General features: G+C 40.6%; 1 protein-coding gene and 1 long non-coding RNA gene across 2 annotated transcripts in view; one reads left to right on the forward strand and one right to left on the reverse strand.

Annotated features, from left to right (window-relative positions):
- LOC117257699 (uncharacterized) lies at positions 1-8,653 on the forward strand. The gene is made up of 3 exons (XR_004501721.2): positions 1-79; positions 5,606-5,709; positions 8,517-8,653. It is a non-coding gene; the product is annotated as an uncharacterized LOC117257699 (long non-coding RNA).
- Positions 7,877-15,711, reverse strand: part of LOC117257698 (NUAK family SNF1-like kinase 1) — a 22,356-nt gene continuing 14,521 nt past the window's right edge. Inside the window, exons 5-7 of the mRNA XM_033627975.2 lie at positions 14,218-14,337; positions 13,018-13,150; positions 7,877-12,855 (exon numbers count right to left, since the gene is read on the reverse strand). Of these exons, the coding sequence (XP_033483866.2) occupies positions 11,651-12,855; positions 13,018-13,150; positions 14,218-14,337 (1,458 nt within the window). The 3' untranslated portion in view covers positions 7,877-11,650. The remainder of the gene's footprint in view (positions 12,856-13,017; positions 13,151-14,217; positions 14,338-15,711) is intronic.

Genomic DNA, 15,711 nt, shown 5'->3' on the forward strand with positions numbered 1-15,711 from the left:
ATGCCCAACTAAGTAGTACTCTTTGGTCTTCTGGGGACTTTGGTCTTTCCTTCTATGATGATGACGCCCCATCTTGTTAGTAAGTGTATCCAGAAGTATTTGTATCTCAACAAAGGAGGTTGGACATCTCTAGTAATATTATCATTGTTGGGTGCTGTTGGGTTTCCTGAGTTGTAGCGATATATTTATCTAAAATTTTAATTTTAATTCTGTAAGTTATGTGTGATGTTCTCCCCCAGTCATGACAGTTTTATACTAGTTTTCTAGTTTTGACATCATAGGTGGAGGTTTTAAGACGCTTTCTGTGCAGATATTAATTACAGGCTGTAGTTGCTGTAGTGTCAGATAATCTCAGAAGTCTTGACAACTGACATCAGAATTGTTATCCGACTAGGCTGATAGGGTGGTTGGTTTTCTTGGCGTCATCAAGATGATAAAACCTTATTTTTGGGCCAAGGTCCTCATGTCATGGCTGGTAAGTGTGAGACAACAGGAACAGGACCCAAATGCAGATATCTGAGCTGACAGAAACAGTTCAGGGTTTAATAGCAACAAAAAAAAAGAAAGCTACAAAAGCATTGGGAAACTTGAGGCAGTCCAAAAATAGGCAAGTAACAGATAACTGAATGCAGATTACAGTGCCTAGAAAGCAAAAGTATTAGGCACTTTGACAACATGGCAGGGAATGAATGCAAAGTGACTGATGAGGTAATGAGATGCAGGTGTGTGTTGATCATGGGGCGGTCAGGTGATGAGAAAAGGAGGTTCAGTCTGAGGACATCTGGTGGATGGAAGGAGAATAGCAGTGGTTTGGTTTGGGGAGAGTCTTTTCCAGGGAAAACATTTTGACATGTCATAGTAGGAAACGCACAGGTGCAAATAATGACATTAATAATGGCTGAATTCCATTAAGCTGCTTTGATTTCAGGTTCCTGCGTGCCTGCTTACTCTTACCGGGACACTTACATATAACAGAGCCATTGTTCATGTTATCAGTAACACCTGTGCTTTTCCTACTATGACAAGTCAAAATGTCTGCTGTGATAAAAGCCTACATGTGGCTGTAGATGAGGGACAGAGAAACAGACCGTTATGTAAACTTGGTTGCTAATGTTGTACATTTTTACTTGATTTCCGATGATATTTCTGCTGGAACATGTGTGGCTGTTAAGAACATTTTATTGATGATTTTTCATGGAAAAAAAGTGTAGCTTTTCCCCGTTACAATCATTCCCCAAGTACGGTACACCTGAAAGACCTGAAGACCTGAAAACGCTGACTTTTTCAGGAGGGGGGCTTAAAGAGACGGTGTTACAGCACAGAAAGTATGAGGAAATTGTGGTTAAGAAACCTTAAATACAAGTATGAACCTGCGAATTAGCATGATAGGTCCTCTTAAATTCAACCCCTCCCATTTGATCAACCTCTCTCTCATTCTATTAAGATTTTCTAAAATGAGGCATATGACTGCACTTTACTTTGCTGCATCTTAGAGGGAGACGCAACATAGTTTTTATCTCACACATTCATCTGGCTGCTCTTCTTACTTAGAATTTAAATATAGGACCTTTAATGGAGAACTGTTGTGGTTGGATTTGACTGCTTCTTCCAACTCTGAGGGCCGTGCACTCCAAACCAAAAACCAAATTCAAGGACTCATAGCCGCAGCATGTGGGTAATGAAGGATTTCTTCCTCATAATGCTACTGTTCCCCAACTGCCTGAGCCCCAGTAATCAGCCTTAAAACCAGGAAAGTCTGGCTGCTTTTGTCCACCGAATGGTACTTTTATCCACACGTGAGGGAACAAAAAGAAAAGCCTCTTGGCCTGCAAGACTTAGCTGTGAACCCCTTCCCCCTGGTCTGCATTAGTAATGATTGCAGATATTTGGAATACTTCAGCATCTTTAAAGTCCTTGGCCACTGAGTCCCTGCTGCTTTGGTAAATTGTCAATGTGACTGACAGGAGGCCCACACACAACGTAAATGCTTTAAGCTGCTGTTACCCTACAGTTATCCTCCTCTAGCTATTAAAGCCAAGTCTTCGTTTAGTTTCTTGAATCCTGGGATCATACAGCTTACTGCTCAAGACTGTTCACGTTTCAAATCTACCATTACCTGATAGCAGCATGAAAAGATGTAAGGAGAAGAAGTACTGAAACTTGTTGCTTCTTCCAGATACTCTCCATTTTATGTGGTGAACAATGTCGTAGTTGCTGAAGCAGTCTCTTTCCACCGGGGGAAGTTTAATCTTGACATTTTATGAACTTATAATATGTATTTTAGGTAACATCTTAAACTAACTATACAATAGTTCCATTTAAATTGTGGTTGACTATAAAGTTTTGAATTGTATATATTTAAATTTCTTTTTTTTCTTTTATTTTCTTGTCTTTTCTTTTCCTAAAAAAAATACTTTTCCTTTATGTCTTTAATTAAAGCTTAGATTGGGAAAATTTCTGAAATTAACTTTGTGTTATATACACTAAAACTGTCACTGTATTTACACAGCACTAAATTATGGGGTGCCGTTTGTACAGTGTCTCACGCTGAAAATAACATCAACATTTTGCCACATTTAGCTTCAAACAATGTTTAAAAAAGTATTGTGAATTTTTTAACATCACCTTTTACCACATTTACAGCAATATTTGTTAACTTAGAAATATATTAAATAGTTAAATCTAAATATTAAATGTGGCACCTAAATGTTAAATGTTAAATCGAAATATTAAATCTAAATCTAAATGCTAAATCTAAATCTAAATATTAAATCTAAATCTAAATCTTAATGTTAAATCTAAATATTAAATCTAAATCTAAATCTAAATGTTAAATCTAAATATTAAATCTAAATCTAAATCTAAATGTTAAATATAAATGCTAAATATAAAAATAAATATAAATATAAATGTTAAATCTAAATGTTCTGGGTGAAACTAAATATTTAGCTAATATGCAAATTCACACTGCCGGTCACCGGAAGTACCAAAATAAAAGCTCGAGATGGTCAGACTGTGTTTATAGAATCAAATAACGAATTAAAACCAACTTATCAGGGGAAATGGACACTTGAACATACATTAGCGTGATATTAACTACCTAAAATAACAAGAAACGTGTTTGGAGAAATTTTATTTGATGTGTACTTTGAGTTGTTAGTGTCCCTTCGGAGGGAATCACCTTGTTGTTTACAAATACTTCCGGGTAGAAAACCAGCGGAGTTTAGCTGTACATATATATGCATATCTCACATTTTTCACGTCACTATATCACCGTTTAGACTAATCAGGTGTTTGTAAAGTCTATAAACACAATGATTGAACAAACATTACTATCACGTTCTGAAATTAATAACATGGCTATCGTAGATTAGCGGGGCTAACCGTTAGCAGTTAGCCCCATTAGTGGTGTCTGTAATAACTCATTAACTCTAAACGGTCCATGAAAAAAAATACTTTTTTCCAGCTGATGTCTTAGTTACAACATGATTGAGCTAACTGGAGTAGTTTCATGTCGTATCCGACAACGGGAGGCTTTTAACAGATGACGTCCTGATGTTAGCTTTGCTGCTGCTGCAGCCACTGATGCTTTCTAGACATCGTGATTTCCCAGAACTGAATAAATACCACACATCGCAACACAAAACTGCTTTGCTAGCTCAATCATGTTGTAACTAAGACATCCGCTGGAAAAAAATATTTTTTTCACAGACCGTTTAAGAGTTAATGAGTCATTACAGACACGGCTAACGTGGCTAAGAGCTGACGGTTGTTAGCTTAGCTTAGGTTGTTAATCCTTCCGAAGGGACACTAACAACTCAAAGTACACGTCAAATAAAATTTCTCCAAACATGTTTCTTGTTATTTTAGGTAGTTACTATCACGCTTATGTATGTTCAAGTGTTCATTTCCCCCGATAAGTTGGTTTTAATTCGTTATTTGATTCTATAAACACAGTCTGACCATCTCAAGCTTTTATTTTGGTACTTCCGGTGACCGGCAGTGTGAATTTGCATATTAGCTAAATATTGAGTTTCACCCAGAACATTTAGATTTAACATTTAGATTTAGATTTAGATTTAATATTTAGATTTAACATTTATATTTATATTTAGCATTTAGATTTAACATTTAGATTTAGATTTAGATTTAATATTTCGATTTAACATTTATATTTATATTTATATTTAATATTTCGATTTAGATTTAACATTTAACATTTAGGTGCCACATTTAATATTTAGATTTAACTATTTAATATATTTCTAATTTAACAAATATTGCTGTAAATGTGGTAAAAGGTGACGTTAAAAAATACTTTTTTAAACATTGTTTGAAGCTAAATGTGGCAAAATTTTGATGTTATTTTCAGCGTGAGACACTTTACAAACGGCACCCCATACTAAATGTGACAGAAAAACTGTAGAAATAAATAAATAAATAAAATATCATGTTCCATGGTCTGTTGCCTGGTAGTGTTTCTTATGAGATTACCTCACATGAATGAAAACAACCAATCAGAGCCATGGAGTCTCTGAAGCAGCTGTTCATGTCGATCACTACTGTGAACGACAGTCAAACTAGGTAGCACTGATCAAATATGAAATAAGATTCTGTTACGGCATTGCCTGTTTCTTGCCACTAATGTTTTCAGAAGCATATTTTAGTGCGCTGTTTAGCTGAAAATGAGAAAGTTTGTGATCCAGCTACCATGTTGTAAACAGCCAGGCCAAAACTCAGCTACGCCCCCTGACCAGAGAAAAATGTTTTCATTTTACAGCTTAACAGTACACTAAAATATGTTTCTGAAAACAGAATCTTGATCCATATTTGATCAGCGCTGCCTATTTCGACAGTTTGGCTGCAAAACATGAGCAGTGATTGACAGTTGTGTTAGAGATTGGTTGTTTTCGGTGCACCCAGTAGATTTTCGCGAATGCCATCAGAAGCAGCAGGAGGAGCAGGAGTGACATGATCTTTTTCACAGATTCATGTAATACCGTTTAGATGTAGTGACAGTCTCAGCAAATATGACAAAAGGTTATTTTCATGAAAGTTACCGACTGTAGCTTTTTCCATGACAACTGGAGAAATTCAGTCTGCTGAGGAAAATCATGTGATATTTCCAAAAGCTCCAGCAAAGACAGAACTCACTCTTTGGTTGAAGATGTCACAGCTGGTGGACACATGCAAAAAATATTTAATTATTAATAATACTATTCAGCCAAGAGTCAACCATTTTTAGAATATATTATTTAAATGGTTCACTCTGTGGGATTTAGGGGGATATACTGGCAGAGATTAAATATAATATATAGTGTATAATTACCTGAATATAAGAATCACTGTGTTTTTGTTACCTTAGAATGAGCCGTTTATATCTACATAAGGAGCTGGTCCTCATCCACAGAGTCTGCCATGTTGCATCGCCATGTTCCTACAGTAGCCAAGAATGGACAAACCAAACACTGGCTCTAGATAGGGTCATTTGTGTTTTTGCGTCACCCACTGTAGTTGGCAGCCCCTCTGTGTTGAACCGAACAGTACCAGAAAAACATAGATTTTTAATGTTAAACTGCTTTAATCAGTGTTTTTACTGGTTTAGATCACCGGGTCCATTTTTCATGGAGCAGAAGAGACCTCTGCGGAAAATTCGGCTCCCGGTAAAAACCTCCTGCACATCTGGATCTAAAGTTATCAGATAAAAAGGTGAGCACACATTAGCAGGTGCTGGACTGGCAGCCCATCTGTGACACGTCAAACTGCCTTGGAAAAACATTGATTGTAACATGAAACTGCTTTATTCAGTGTTTTTACTGGTTTTAATCTCCTGCTCTATTTGTTTTGGAGAATAAGAGAAGTCTGCAGATAATTCAGCTCCCGGTGAAAACCTTCGAAACAAGAAACACTGAACACTTATGATGAGGTATCACAGAACATTTTCTGGACAAAGACAGCAAAATTTAGCAGCACGTAGCCTGGATCACACTTAATTATTGTTTTTTATGCCAACTGTCCGTCATGTGCATGCAGTGTAAATATTAGCTAAACATACATTAAGGCCCAATCCCAATACCCCCCCTTGTCCACTACCCCTTAGCCCTTGGCCCTACCCCTAGCCCTTGCCCACTACCACTTGGCCCTCAAAATGAAGCAATGAGGCGTAGGGGTTGAAATCTTTCCCTAGGAATTGGGACACCACTCACTACATCACCACGTCAGTTACGTTCACACATACGTAACTATTTTAAACAGGAAGCTGCGAGCCATCTACGTTTCCAACCGGCATCTACAATGGAGTCTCATTCCTACCGATCACGTTTGCCGCATTCATCATGCTTCGTTTGATGAACAACAGACGACAGGGGACTTCTGCTAGCTAGCTAGCTAGCTAACCAGTTAACATTACGAGGCAGCATAGTTATACTAGCTGGCGTGTTATCGTAATGTGAAAAGTCCAACAATTTTGCAGAACAGGACAGATGACAGACGCCAGAAAGTGCGTGCTAGCTAGCTAGCTAACAAGCAACCTGACGATGGTAACGTTAGCTATGTATGAACTTTTTTCCCCGTCTCTTGCTCGGTGGTAGCCATGGCGATGTCTACCCCTCGCTGGCAAGTCAGCATCTGAAATCCCTCGCTCCGAAGGGCTAGTTTCATACCCACTAGGGGTAGGGCTAAGGGGGGGTATTGGGACTGGCCCTAAATGGCAGTTGTTACGTAACAGAAGGGTTCCTGTGTGATTGACGGGAGATCACGGCTGTTTAGAACTGGCACCATCAGACCTCTGCTCTGGAGTTATGGCCAAATGAACAAAGTGCTTTGCTGCCATTAATCAAACATTGATGTTAAAGTTGTAACGCCACAGGAGGGACACTTGAATGGGTTAAAACTATGCAAGTGGCTGGTATAAAGTAAGCCCCATGTATATGTCAGCCATACCGGACTTCTCCAAATCTAAACAAGACCTGCCAGTGAGCTTTGCTTTGTATCATCTTAACGCTGTGAAACCTCGTATGTCCTAAAGGGTAGGGTTTTTTTTTAGAGAATAAGGAACACATAGATGACGTTTTGACAATATGCAATCACTTTTCAAGGGACTTTGTGAGCTTAAGAGGTTGGAGAATTTTGTCAGTCCAGGAAAATGTAATCCTTAAATATGCCTTAAAGCAGATATGAGGTTTTCACCTGACAGTGATGATGAGCTTGCTCCATTAGACAGAGGAGAGGCCTGCAAAACGTGTGTTCTTTGTTTAGAAAAGTATTTAGTGAAAGCCAATAAAGGAAACAAAGGGGAAAAGCGTGCATGCATCATGCTCATGGCCTCATTGCTTACTTTTTTTCCCAACATGTAGTTTTGCACAGTTGATGTATTAATCCTCTTTATACAAGGTAATCAAATAAAATGTAAACTTACCTTGAAGTTAAGTGACATTTCTAAATACTTTTATGTCATTGCAATGTTTTTACCAAAGCCTTATTTGACCTCTGAGTGTTTTCTTCTTTCAGATGCATTTTTGTTTAAGTACATGAACCATAATGAAAACAGCCTGTAGGCCAAATAGAGCTCTGTGTTTACGGAGACACAGGACTCAAGAAGTTAATTGGATAGCTTTTGGTATTTCATAAACAACGTTCCTTAAATTCTCTGTATTGTGTCCTGCTCCGGGCCTCAAGGACAAAAAGGTCCTTGACTATAGAGAAGAAGTAACTTTTGGAATAAAAGGGTGATTTGTCTTAAAATGTCCTTTTTCACTGACCATCTGTGCCTCATATTTATCTTTACTGTCTTTAAAGCTTGAGTATATGTTCAAGTCATCCCTCATCTCCTGCTGCCTTTCTTCTTCTCTCACCAGAAAACAACTGGACAGTATTCATGTTCAGATAATTTATTAACCCTTTAAAAAAATGAACAGAATTCATTTCTCACAATAAGAAAATTACACATTTAAAACTGCATATATCTACTGCATACATTTGAATGTCCACAGCAGCACTGTTGCAATAAAAAGCAATGTGATCCATCTGCTATTCACACTGTCGGTCGGTGCAAAGGAGCAAATTGTGCACAGTACATCACTGTGTAGTACAAATATAGTCAATGATGTAATGAAATAAGTAACGCTTTACTTAAACTCCCCCAGGTTAGCACATTTAATGAAAGGTTTACAACACACTATAATGTCATAATAAGCAGTTATTAATGTATTTGTCAGCTACAATAACTTTTCCTGTGGGCACCCTTCGCTGGAGACTGGTGTAGAGACAAATGAAGCTCTCGTGAAAGTTCAGTAAGGATGGCAATACTTTTCATGCTCAGGCTGTAAGTTTCTTTCTCACCCTGCCATTCACTCCTTGCATGTATGCTACTCACTGTCTCTAGGTGTCATTGTCTGGGTAGGTCAATCGAGTCATCAGCTGATTCACAATCAACCAACAGCACAGCGACACACCTTCTCTGTCAGCCTATCATCTTAGTGCTCCTCATTTTAAATATTGTTCTTTCTCTGCTGTAGTTGGTCTTGCATCACCACCTAGTCTTTACGGACTTATCAGCCTCATCGCCTTCAGCAGTCAGCAGCCTCAGAGTCATCAGCCACCACCACCACCAGTGTCTAAAATCCATGGGGGGGGGAATTTATCCTGCTGCCGCTCAGATGTCCCTCGATGACAAAATATCTCCTTCTGGTGTCCAAACGCCAAGCACCTCTGTTAAATCTTCACCAGCACAAATCACCTGTTAATCTGCACACTCATATTCTGTATTAAATAATGTCTTTACCCCACTCTGTCTCTCCTGATTGAAATACTTAACACAGTTGGAACTAGAAAAGTGCACTCAGTAGGAAGCAGATTTCTGCCAAGCAACTGCCCCAGCTCATCGGGACAACTCTAGACAATTCTTGAAATTCCAGAAGCAGTGCAGCAGCTCATTTGAAAAGCCATCAACAGCGTATAAAAGTAGCCTTGTCTATCTTTGACGGAGCAGCGGCGCGTTACACAGAGCTGATTGATTTCTCCTCCTGACAGGCACTGTAGCTGTATGTAGATAGCCTGCAGTGTAATAATGGGGGTGAGTGTGTTTTTAACACGTGAAACACAGTCACAAATCTTTGATCCTTATCATTCATAACTGGACTTTCAGACAAAAACAGAAACAATTTAACTACATATCCTGCTTGTTTACTTATGGTAGAGGCACAAATATCAAGGAAAACTAACCAAATCAATGCACAAAACTGGGTCGCAGGCGGACCGCAAAGAGCTGTGGCTGATGAAATTGTCCCTCCTGGCTCTCTTACAGTCAAGATGGCAGAGGAAATAACAAAAAATTGAGATTTATTCATCTCGTACTATGCCTAAATTCAGTGGATCATAACATATTGTGTATCAAATTAATCTGCAGGTGCCCTGGTTCATAATAAGACCAAACTTTTGTATAAATGTCAATTTTTGAGCCATGACAACCGCCAAAATGTGGCCTGCAACAGGTGGTAAGGCTCGTTGTTTTAAGCTGAGTTGATTTCTTAAACATTTGCATCCCCTACTCGCCAGTTAAGAGGAGTGAGGAGTCAGCGGTCAATGATGGTATAAAACAGTCAATAAAACAGGTCTTTCAACAAATGTGAGTCACTGCTATGAGAGGTCCTTGATCATACTGCATTAAAGGTGCACACAAAATATTAGGCTGATTGGTCCAGCACTTTGAAAGATTACCGTGCAGACAGACAGATACACACACACACACAACCAGTGCATGATCCCCACCAAGCTTATGCCTAGTAGAGATAATAATATAAAATATGTCTTTATAGGAGATTTTATAATTGTTGACAAATACTGCAAATAAACACTTAAAAATGCCCTTATGTCTGCTTACGACTACATTATAGTGTGTTATCGCCCATTTATTGTTCCTTATAAAGGGCTTTTAAAATTGGGAACGTGTTACCGTGAAGTGCCACAACAAAATGTTATTATTGATTATTATTATCATCATCAAGGTAAACAGCTGGTTATGCTAATTTTTTCAGACCAGTGCCATTAAAATGATCTAATAAAAAGAAGACACAAGATGACATAGATAAAAGAGCGCCAGTCAGACCTCAAACAGTGGAAAAGGATGACAAAAATGTGGCATTTATGTTTGTTTCATTTGTTAGTTTGAGGAACATTGCAGTCTTCTCAGCGGTCCACACAGATCTGATGTATTTGTCCCACATTCTTCACGTACGTCATGATTTATTCACCAAGGCCCAATCCCAATACACCCCTTGCCCTGCTACCACTTAGCCCTCCATTTTGCGCGTTCACGTCTAGGAGTAGGGTGCCCCAATTCTACTGAGTGCCAAGATGGCTGCAAAAGTAGCAAAGTCCCGTATTTTGACATATTTGCATGTCGCATTCCTCCCTTTGATGACACATGACGGTAAAATTTAAATAAAGTCCAGCAGCAAAGTTGTTGCACTTGTTTTCACTCTCCTATTATCAGTGCAGATTGGCAGGCTAGGAGCATAGGTTGCTAACGTTAGCCTACAGAGCACAGCTAGTTGACTTAACACTCGTCACACCTGTTTATGTAAAAGCCAGTATAGGCCTTTCTCACAGCAGACAGTTTGACTTGTAGTAGGAAAAGCACAGGTGTTATTGACAAGCTAATGTTGGCTCTGTTCTATTCAAATGATCCAGTGAGAGGGACAGTGAGCAAGCATGCAGGATGCAAGGATCTTGAAATAAATGCAGCTCAACGGAATTCAGCCTTTATTAACTTTATTATTTACACCTGTGTTGTTCCTACTGTGATATATCAAACTGTCTTTCGTGAAAAAGGCCTATCGACGACTACCAATAAGGTTCCCGAAGGGTTGTCCCATTTCAGAGGGAAAGATTTCAACCACTACCCCTTGTAACTCTGTTGGGGGAGGCAAAGAGGCACCTCAAAAATGAGTGGTAGAGGTTAAAATATGAAACGGGATTGGGCCTAAGCCCATTTATAATTTCACTTTATCAAATTTTGCGTTTGTCTTTCTGTTCCACCTCAGTTCTAATGTTTCCTCTCAGGGTTTTATATGCGAAATGGTCATAAAACAGGTGGATGGAAACGCACATAACATATCTTGTTGGTTCATTGTCACTACTGACATACTGGATTCACATATCCAAGATGGCACGCTGCTACACTTCTCTTTACCCCCAAAAACCTGCAGGGCTAACTTCACCAGATGGCAGCATCCAGACTCAGATGTTCAATGCTCTGCTGAACAGAAATCTGCTGTAAAATTTAAAGGAGATCAACGGCAGGTGCAGGTGAGGTCAGAGTGAGTTCATTAGCAGACTGACCACATTCACACCCCATCTCTGCAATATGGCCGTCCATTTAGTGACGAGTCAATCCCTGCGTTGCCTTGCTTTCAGAATACAGTTGAACTTGCAATGAATGCAGTTTCATTTATTATTCAATACAGAAAAATATGCCAAGAAATGGTGCTTTACATTGACAATACAATGAATGGGAGAGTCCTCGTGCTCAAGAAGAGAGTTCACTCAAGTCTTTTCAAGATGCCAGGCACTGATTATCACAGAAATATGAACCGCAGACCTGGTGTGCAATGTAATCTTTCACACTCTTATCTGCATTGATTCCTTTGGCTTATGTTTGCATTTCCTTCTGTCTTTCTCTGTTTCCACTAACTTGGTCTGCCTCAGTTCTCAGCTGCTCCAGGTCCTCCTCAGAGCTGCAGGCGCTGTGCTGCCTCCCCCCGGAGAAAATTCTGCGACGCGATTGGGCGCTGAGGTCCAGTAAGTCGAAGGAATCAGAGGAGAAGAGACTATCCTCACTCACCACACTGGAGGGGCGGCTGTGACGACCCTCGGCGCCCCCTGTGACCTGGAGGAGCTGCTGCAGGGCCTCGGGGAACATCGCCGGGGCTGAGTGGTGGTCATCCGGAAGATCCAGACTGCGAGAGAACTTGCCATTACGTTTCAGAATACCCTTCCTTCTTCTGACTGCCTCTGTGCGCATAGTGGGGCTGTCTTCTGCCGCTGGGAGACAAGTGTGCTGTTTGCGTGAGCACAAATTACCTGTATCACCCCCCTCTTTAACTTCCACTCCAGAGATCCTTCTTTCAGAGGATGAGCCATAACCTGACTCCCCTCCATACAAGTTCTTCAGTATCCCCTTCTTGGGCATTTTGGATGAGGGCTGACTGAATGTAGAGGGAGGCGTAAGGCTGGTGGACAGGGCATCAGCATGTGTGTGGGTAAGTGTATGTGTTCGGAAAGGCTGGGGAGCAGCGTTACACGGTTGGGAAGGAGAGTTTTCTTTAGGAGGGCTGTGAAAGACTGAGTCAAAACTCCTCTGTGGTTTCAGAATACCTTTGGGTTTCTTTCTTTCAATGGTGGAAGTGGAGGAAATTGCAGCAGAGGAGGCAGCTGTTGCACAAACACCAGCACAAGCTCCCAGTGCAGTCTGGGGAATTGTATTCTCCTTGCGGGACTTTCTCAGGCTCGACATTCCTCCACGTACCCTTCCTCCTCCTCCTCCTCCTCCTCCACGATCACTCTTTAGAGGTAAGCTGAAGTAAAAGGGGTGGGAAGAGAGCTGAGGTGGACAGGACGAGTCTGAGGATAGGCACCCTGGGTCAACAGTCATGTTGCTGGTAGCTGTGACCCGATTCTGCCAGTCGATGTAGCGAGCCAGCAGGGGGGAGGGGCATTCTTGGTGTGGAGATGGAGGGCAGTCACACACACTCTCTTCAAAACCCCAGTTCACCCACCAGTGGTTGGCTACGTCCTCTATCGTGGCCCTCTCGTCCACACGTACTGTCAACAACCAGTCGATAAGAGCGCAGGCATCTGGAGGAAACAGAGCCAAGAGTTATTTATAGCAACCACACTGACTAAGACAATGTAATTAACAGGATATCATGTTGTAAGAACAACACACGAAGAAATAACATCAGACACTCCGATGAATAGAAATGTAAATATAACGTTAATGACATTGTGAAGGGTTACCTGAGGGGGGGTTGGGTCTGCGGTAGCGACCTTGGCTGATCTGCTCTGTGAGTGTGGCGTGGCTGCCCCCATCGAATGGCATGCTGCTGTACACCAGGGCGTACAGCAACACCCCCAGTGCCCAGCAGTCAACCTATCATGGCAAACACATAATGAAGAACATGGCATGAACAACAGAAATTCAGGCATTGACTTAATGCAGTGAGGCGGTGCATGATTTCCACAAAAATTACAGTGTGAGCATCTGAAAATGTGTCTGATTTTTCTACATCTTTATAAAAATTTGAGACTTTGAAAATTACGTTATGCCGCATCCATTTCATGTGGTTCCTTTGCAGCACATGCAAGGCAAAGTCAGTGCTATAAAGGAATACTTAAGCCCCAAAATGAGCATTTGTACATCAATTACTCACCAAATCCATGCAAAAGACACTATTTTTCTCACATTCCTCAATGGTGAATGAAGAATCCAAAAACAAAGAAAACTGTTGATGAATTGGAGCGAAAGGCGACAGCAAAACTATATCAAACTGTTAACCCACAGGAGAGGACAGATGTCGAGAGAAATGGGAGACATGAGAGAACGAGTCACCGACTATGTCACGGGGGTGAATAGCTTTTGGGAGACAGGTCAGTCTGGACCTTTTTGTTTATTTGTTTACTTATTTTTTGCTTGTTTGTGTTTTTGTACTCTTTTTTTCCTATCTTCTTATGACATTTTGTAAAAACAATGCATGTGTTTGTAAAGTGTTGAGCATACGACAGGATAAATGAGACTTGGTTTAGCTGTTCGTAACGCAGACCCCTGTTACTTCAGTTCATCAAGACTTTTCTCCATTTTTGGATTCTTCCTTTACTGTGGGGGCATGCAAGAAAAACAACGCTTTCTTCATGAATTCCAAGTAACACAAAGTGAGTAACTGATATAAATGGTCATTTTGGGGGTGAAAAATGCCTTACCAATGTTTGTCCTTAGAAACAGATCAAACAACAATGTGTAACCCGAAAGGTGTCGCTCATAGTGTAGAACACACAGATAATTATCACCTAGCTGCAGTTCCTAAGCTCTACAATGTGTTTTACCCCCTTTCAGTGCGTTGTTTTTGTTTAACAACCCACAATTTCACAGTTTTAGTTGATTTTGGTGCATTGTTGAATTTCTCCTGAGGAAACCAGCGAGATCCGTGCGTGTTGACCCACCTCCGGCCCCTGGTAGGGCAGTCCTTTCACTATCTCCGGGGCAGCATAGAGTGGACTTCCACAGTACGTCTGCAGCAGAGTGCCCCTCTGGAAATGATTGGAAAGGCCGAAGTCAGCCAGCTGCAGAGTCAGAGAAATAGAGAACTTGAAATAAAATTTGATTGTCAGGATTTTGTGTTTCTTGCTGCTACTGCTCCTGAGCTACTTTACGACTGGGTAATTTTATGTGGTAACTATAGAAACAAGTCAAGTCACAGCAGCATAACTCAGAAAGACATACTGCAAGAACAGCAGTAATACCACTAAAACAAATTTCAGGAGGACAGCTGCATAGCTACTACACTAAAAAACAATCTATTAATAAATAAAAGGCCGATCTTAGTAACAACTGTATAAAAAAATACATACAACAAAAACACAACCTACTGTATATCTAAGAAAAAAAAAACAAGTTTATGTGTCTATTAAACGTTTCACAGCTGTGGGCACCAAAGACCAGCCGAGCATGTGTATCTGTGCGTTCACACTGTTGTATCAAATAAACAAAAGGGTTTATGTGACAGTCACAGATGACACATAACTAGCAGCACAGAACGCTTTAACTTCATGACATAACGGGCTAATCCATCAACACCAAACCCTATATAAATTTCATTTCATTCATTTCAACACACACTTGCTCCTCACGCCATCCAGATTCCTTTTCAGTGAGTATGCACTGCAAACTCTTAGCCATGTGGCAAAAACACAACAACTCAAAACAATTCCTTTTAAAGGAGCCAAAAATAGGTATGCTGAGCTTTTGCCAGTGTAAGTGTGAGCGAGGAAAGAGGGGAGAGCCAAAAACATCAGGCTGCATACACTCACGTAACGGAACAATCACTCACTCGAGGCTGCGAGAGCCATACGCAGACATACCGAGGCTCCTCTCTATCTGAAGAGATTATTAACATGAGCACCAGCTCACTATCAGCCCCTCTGGTGTTAAAAATACTCAGCGTGACAGCTTTATTTCCGTGGAACAGAGGTTCAGGGGAACAGAGACCTCACAGACGGACGATGACGCTGTGTATACAAGACAGCTCACAGTTATTATACACACAGTAATGATGTGCAGTTAATACGCCTTTACTTATTACAAGCTACCTTGTGTTTGTGTGTGTGCGTCCTGCAGTGTAAATTCTGTTTCGCCACCAGAGATAAATGTGCGTGAGGCTCCTGTACTCTTTTCAGTGCTTTGGCGCGGAGACATTCCTCAGTGTCGAATGCTTGTGTAAGAAACACTCTTTCTTCTAAACATACAAACGAGTCCTGTACACGTGCCTTGGAATTACACAGGCTGTTGTGAGAAGCCACTGTCTGTCATACAGAAACAGATCGCTGGTTAATGTTCTACAGTGGCCTGTTGGGGTAAATGTGTGAGCTGTCTTTTGAGGTTCATGTGAGAGAGAAGTGAAAATTGGTTAGAGGAGCAAAGTTATTTGGTTTGTCTGA

This window comes from Epinephelus lanceolatus, chromosome 8 (assembly GCF_041903045.1).
Source record: "Epinephelus lanceolatus isolate andai-2023 chromosome 8, ASM4190304v1, whole genome shotgun sequence".
NCBI lineage: Eukaryota > Metazoa > Chordata > Actinopteri > Perciformes > Serranidae > Epinephelus > Epinephelus lanceolatus.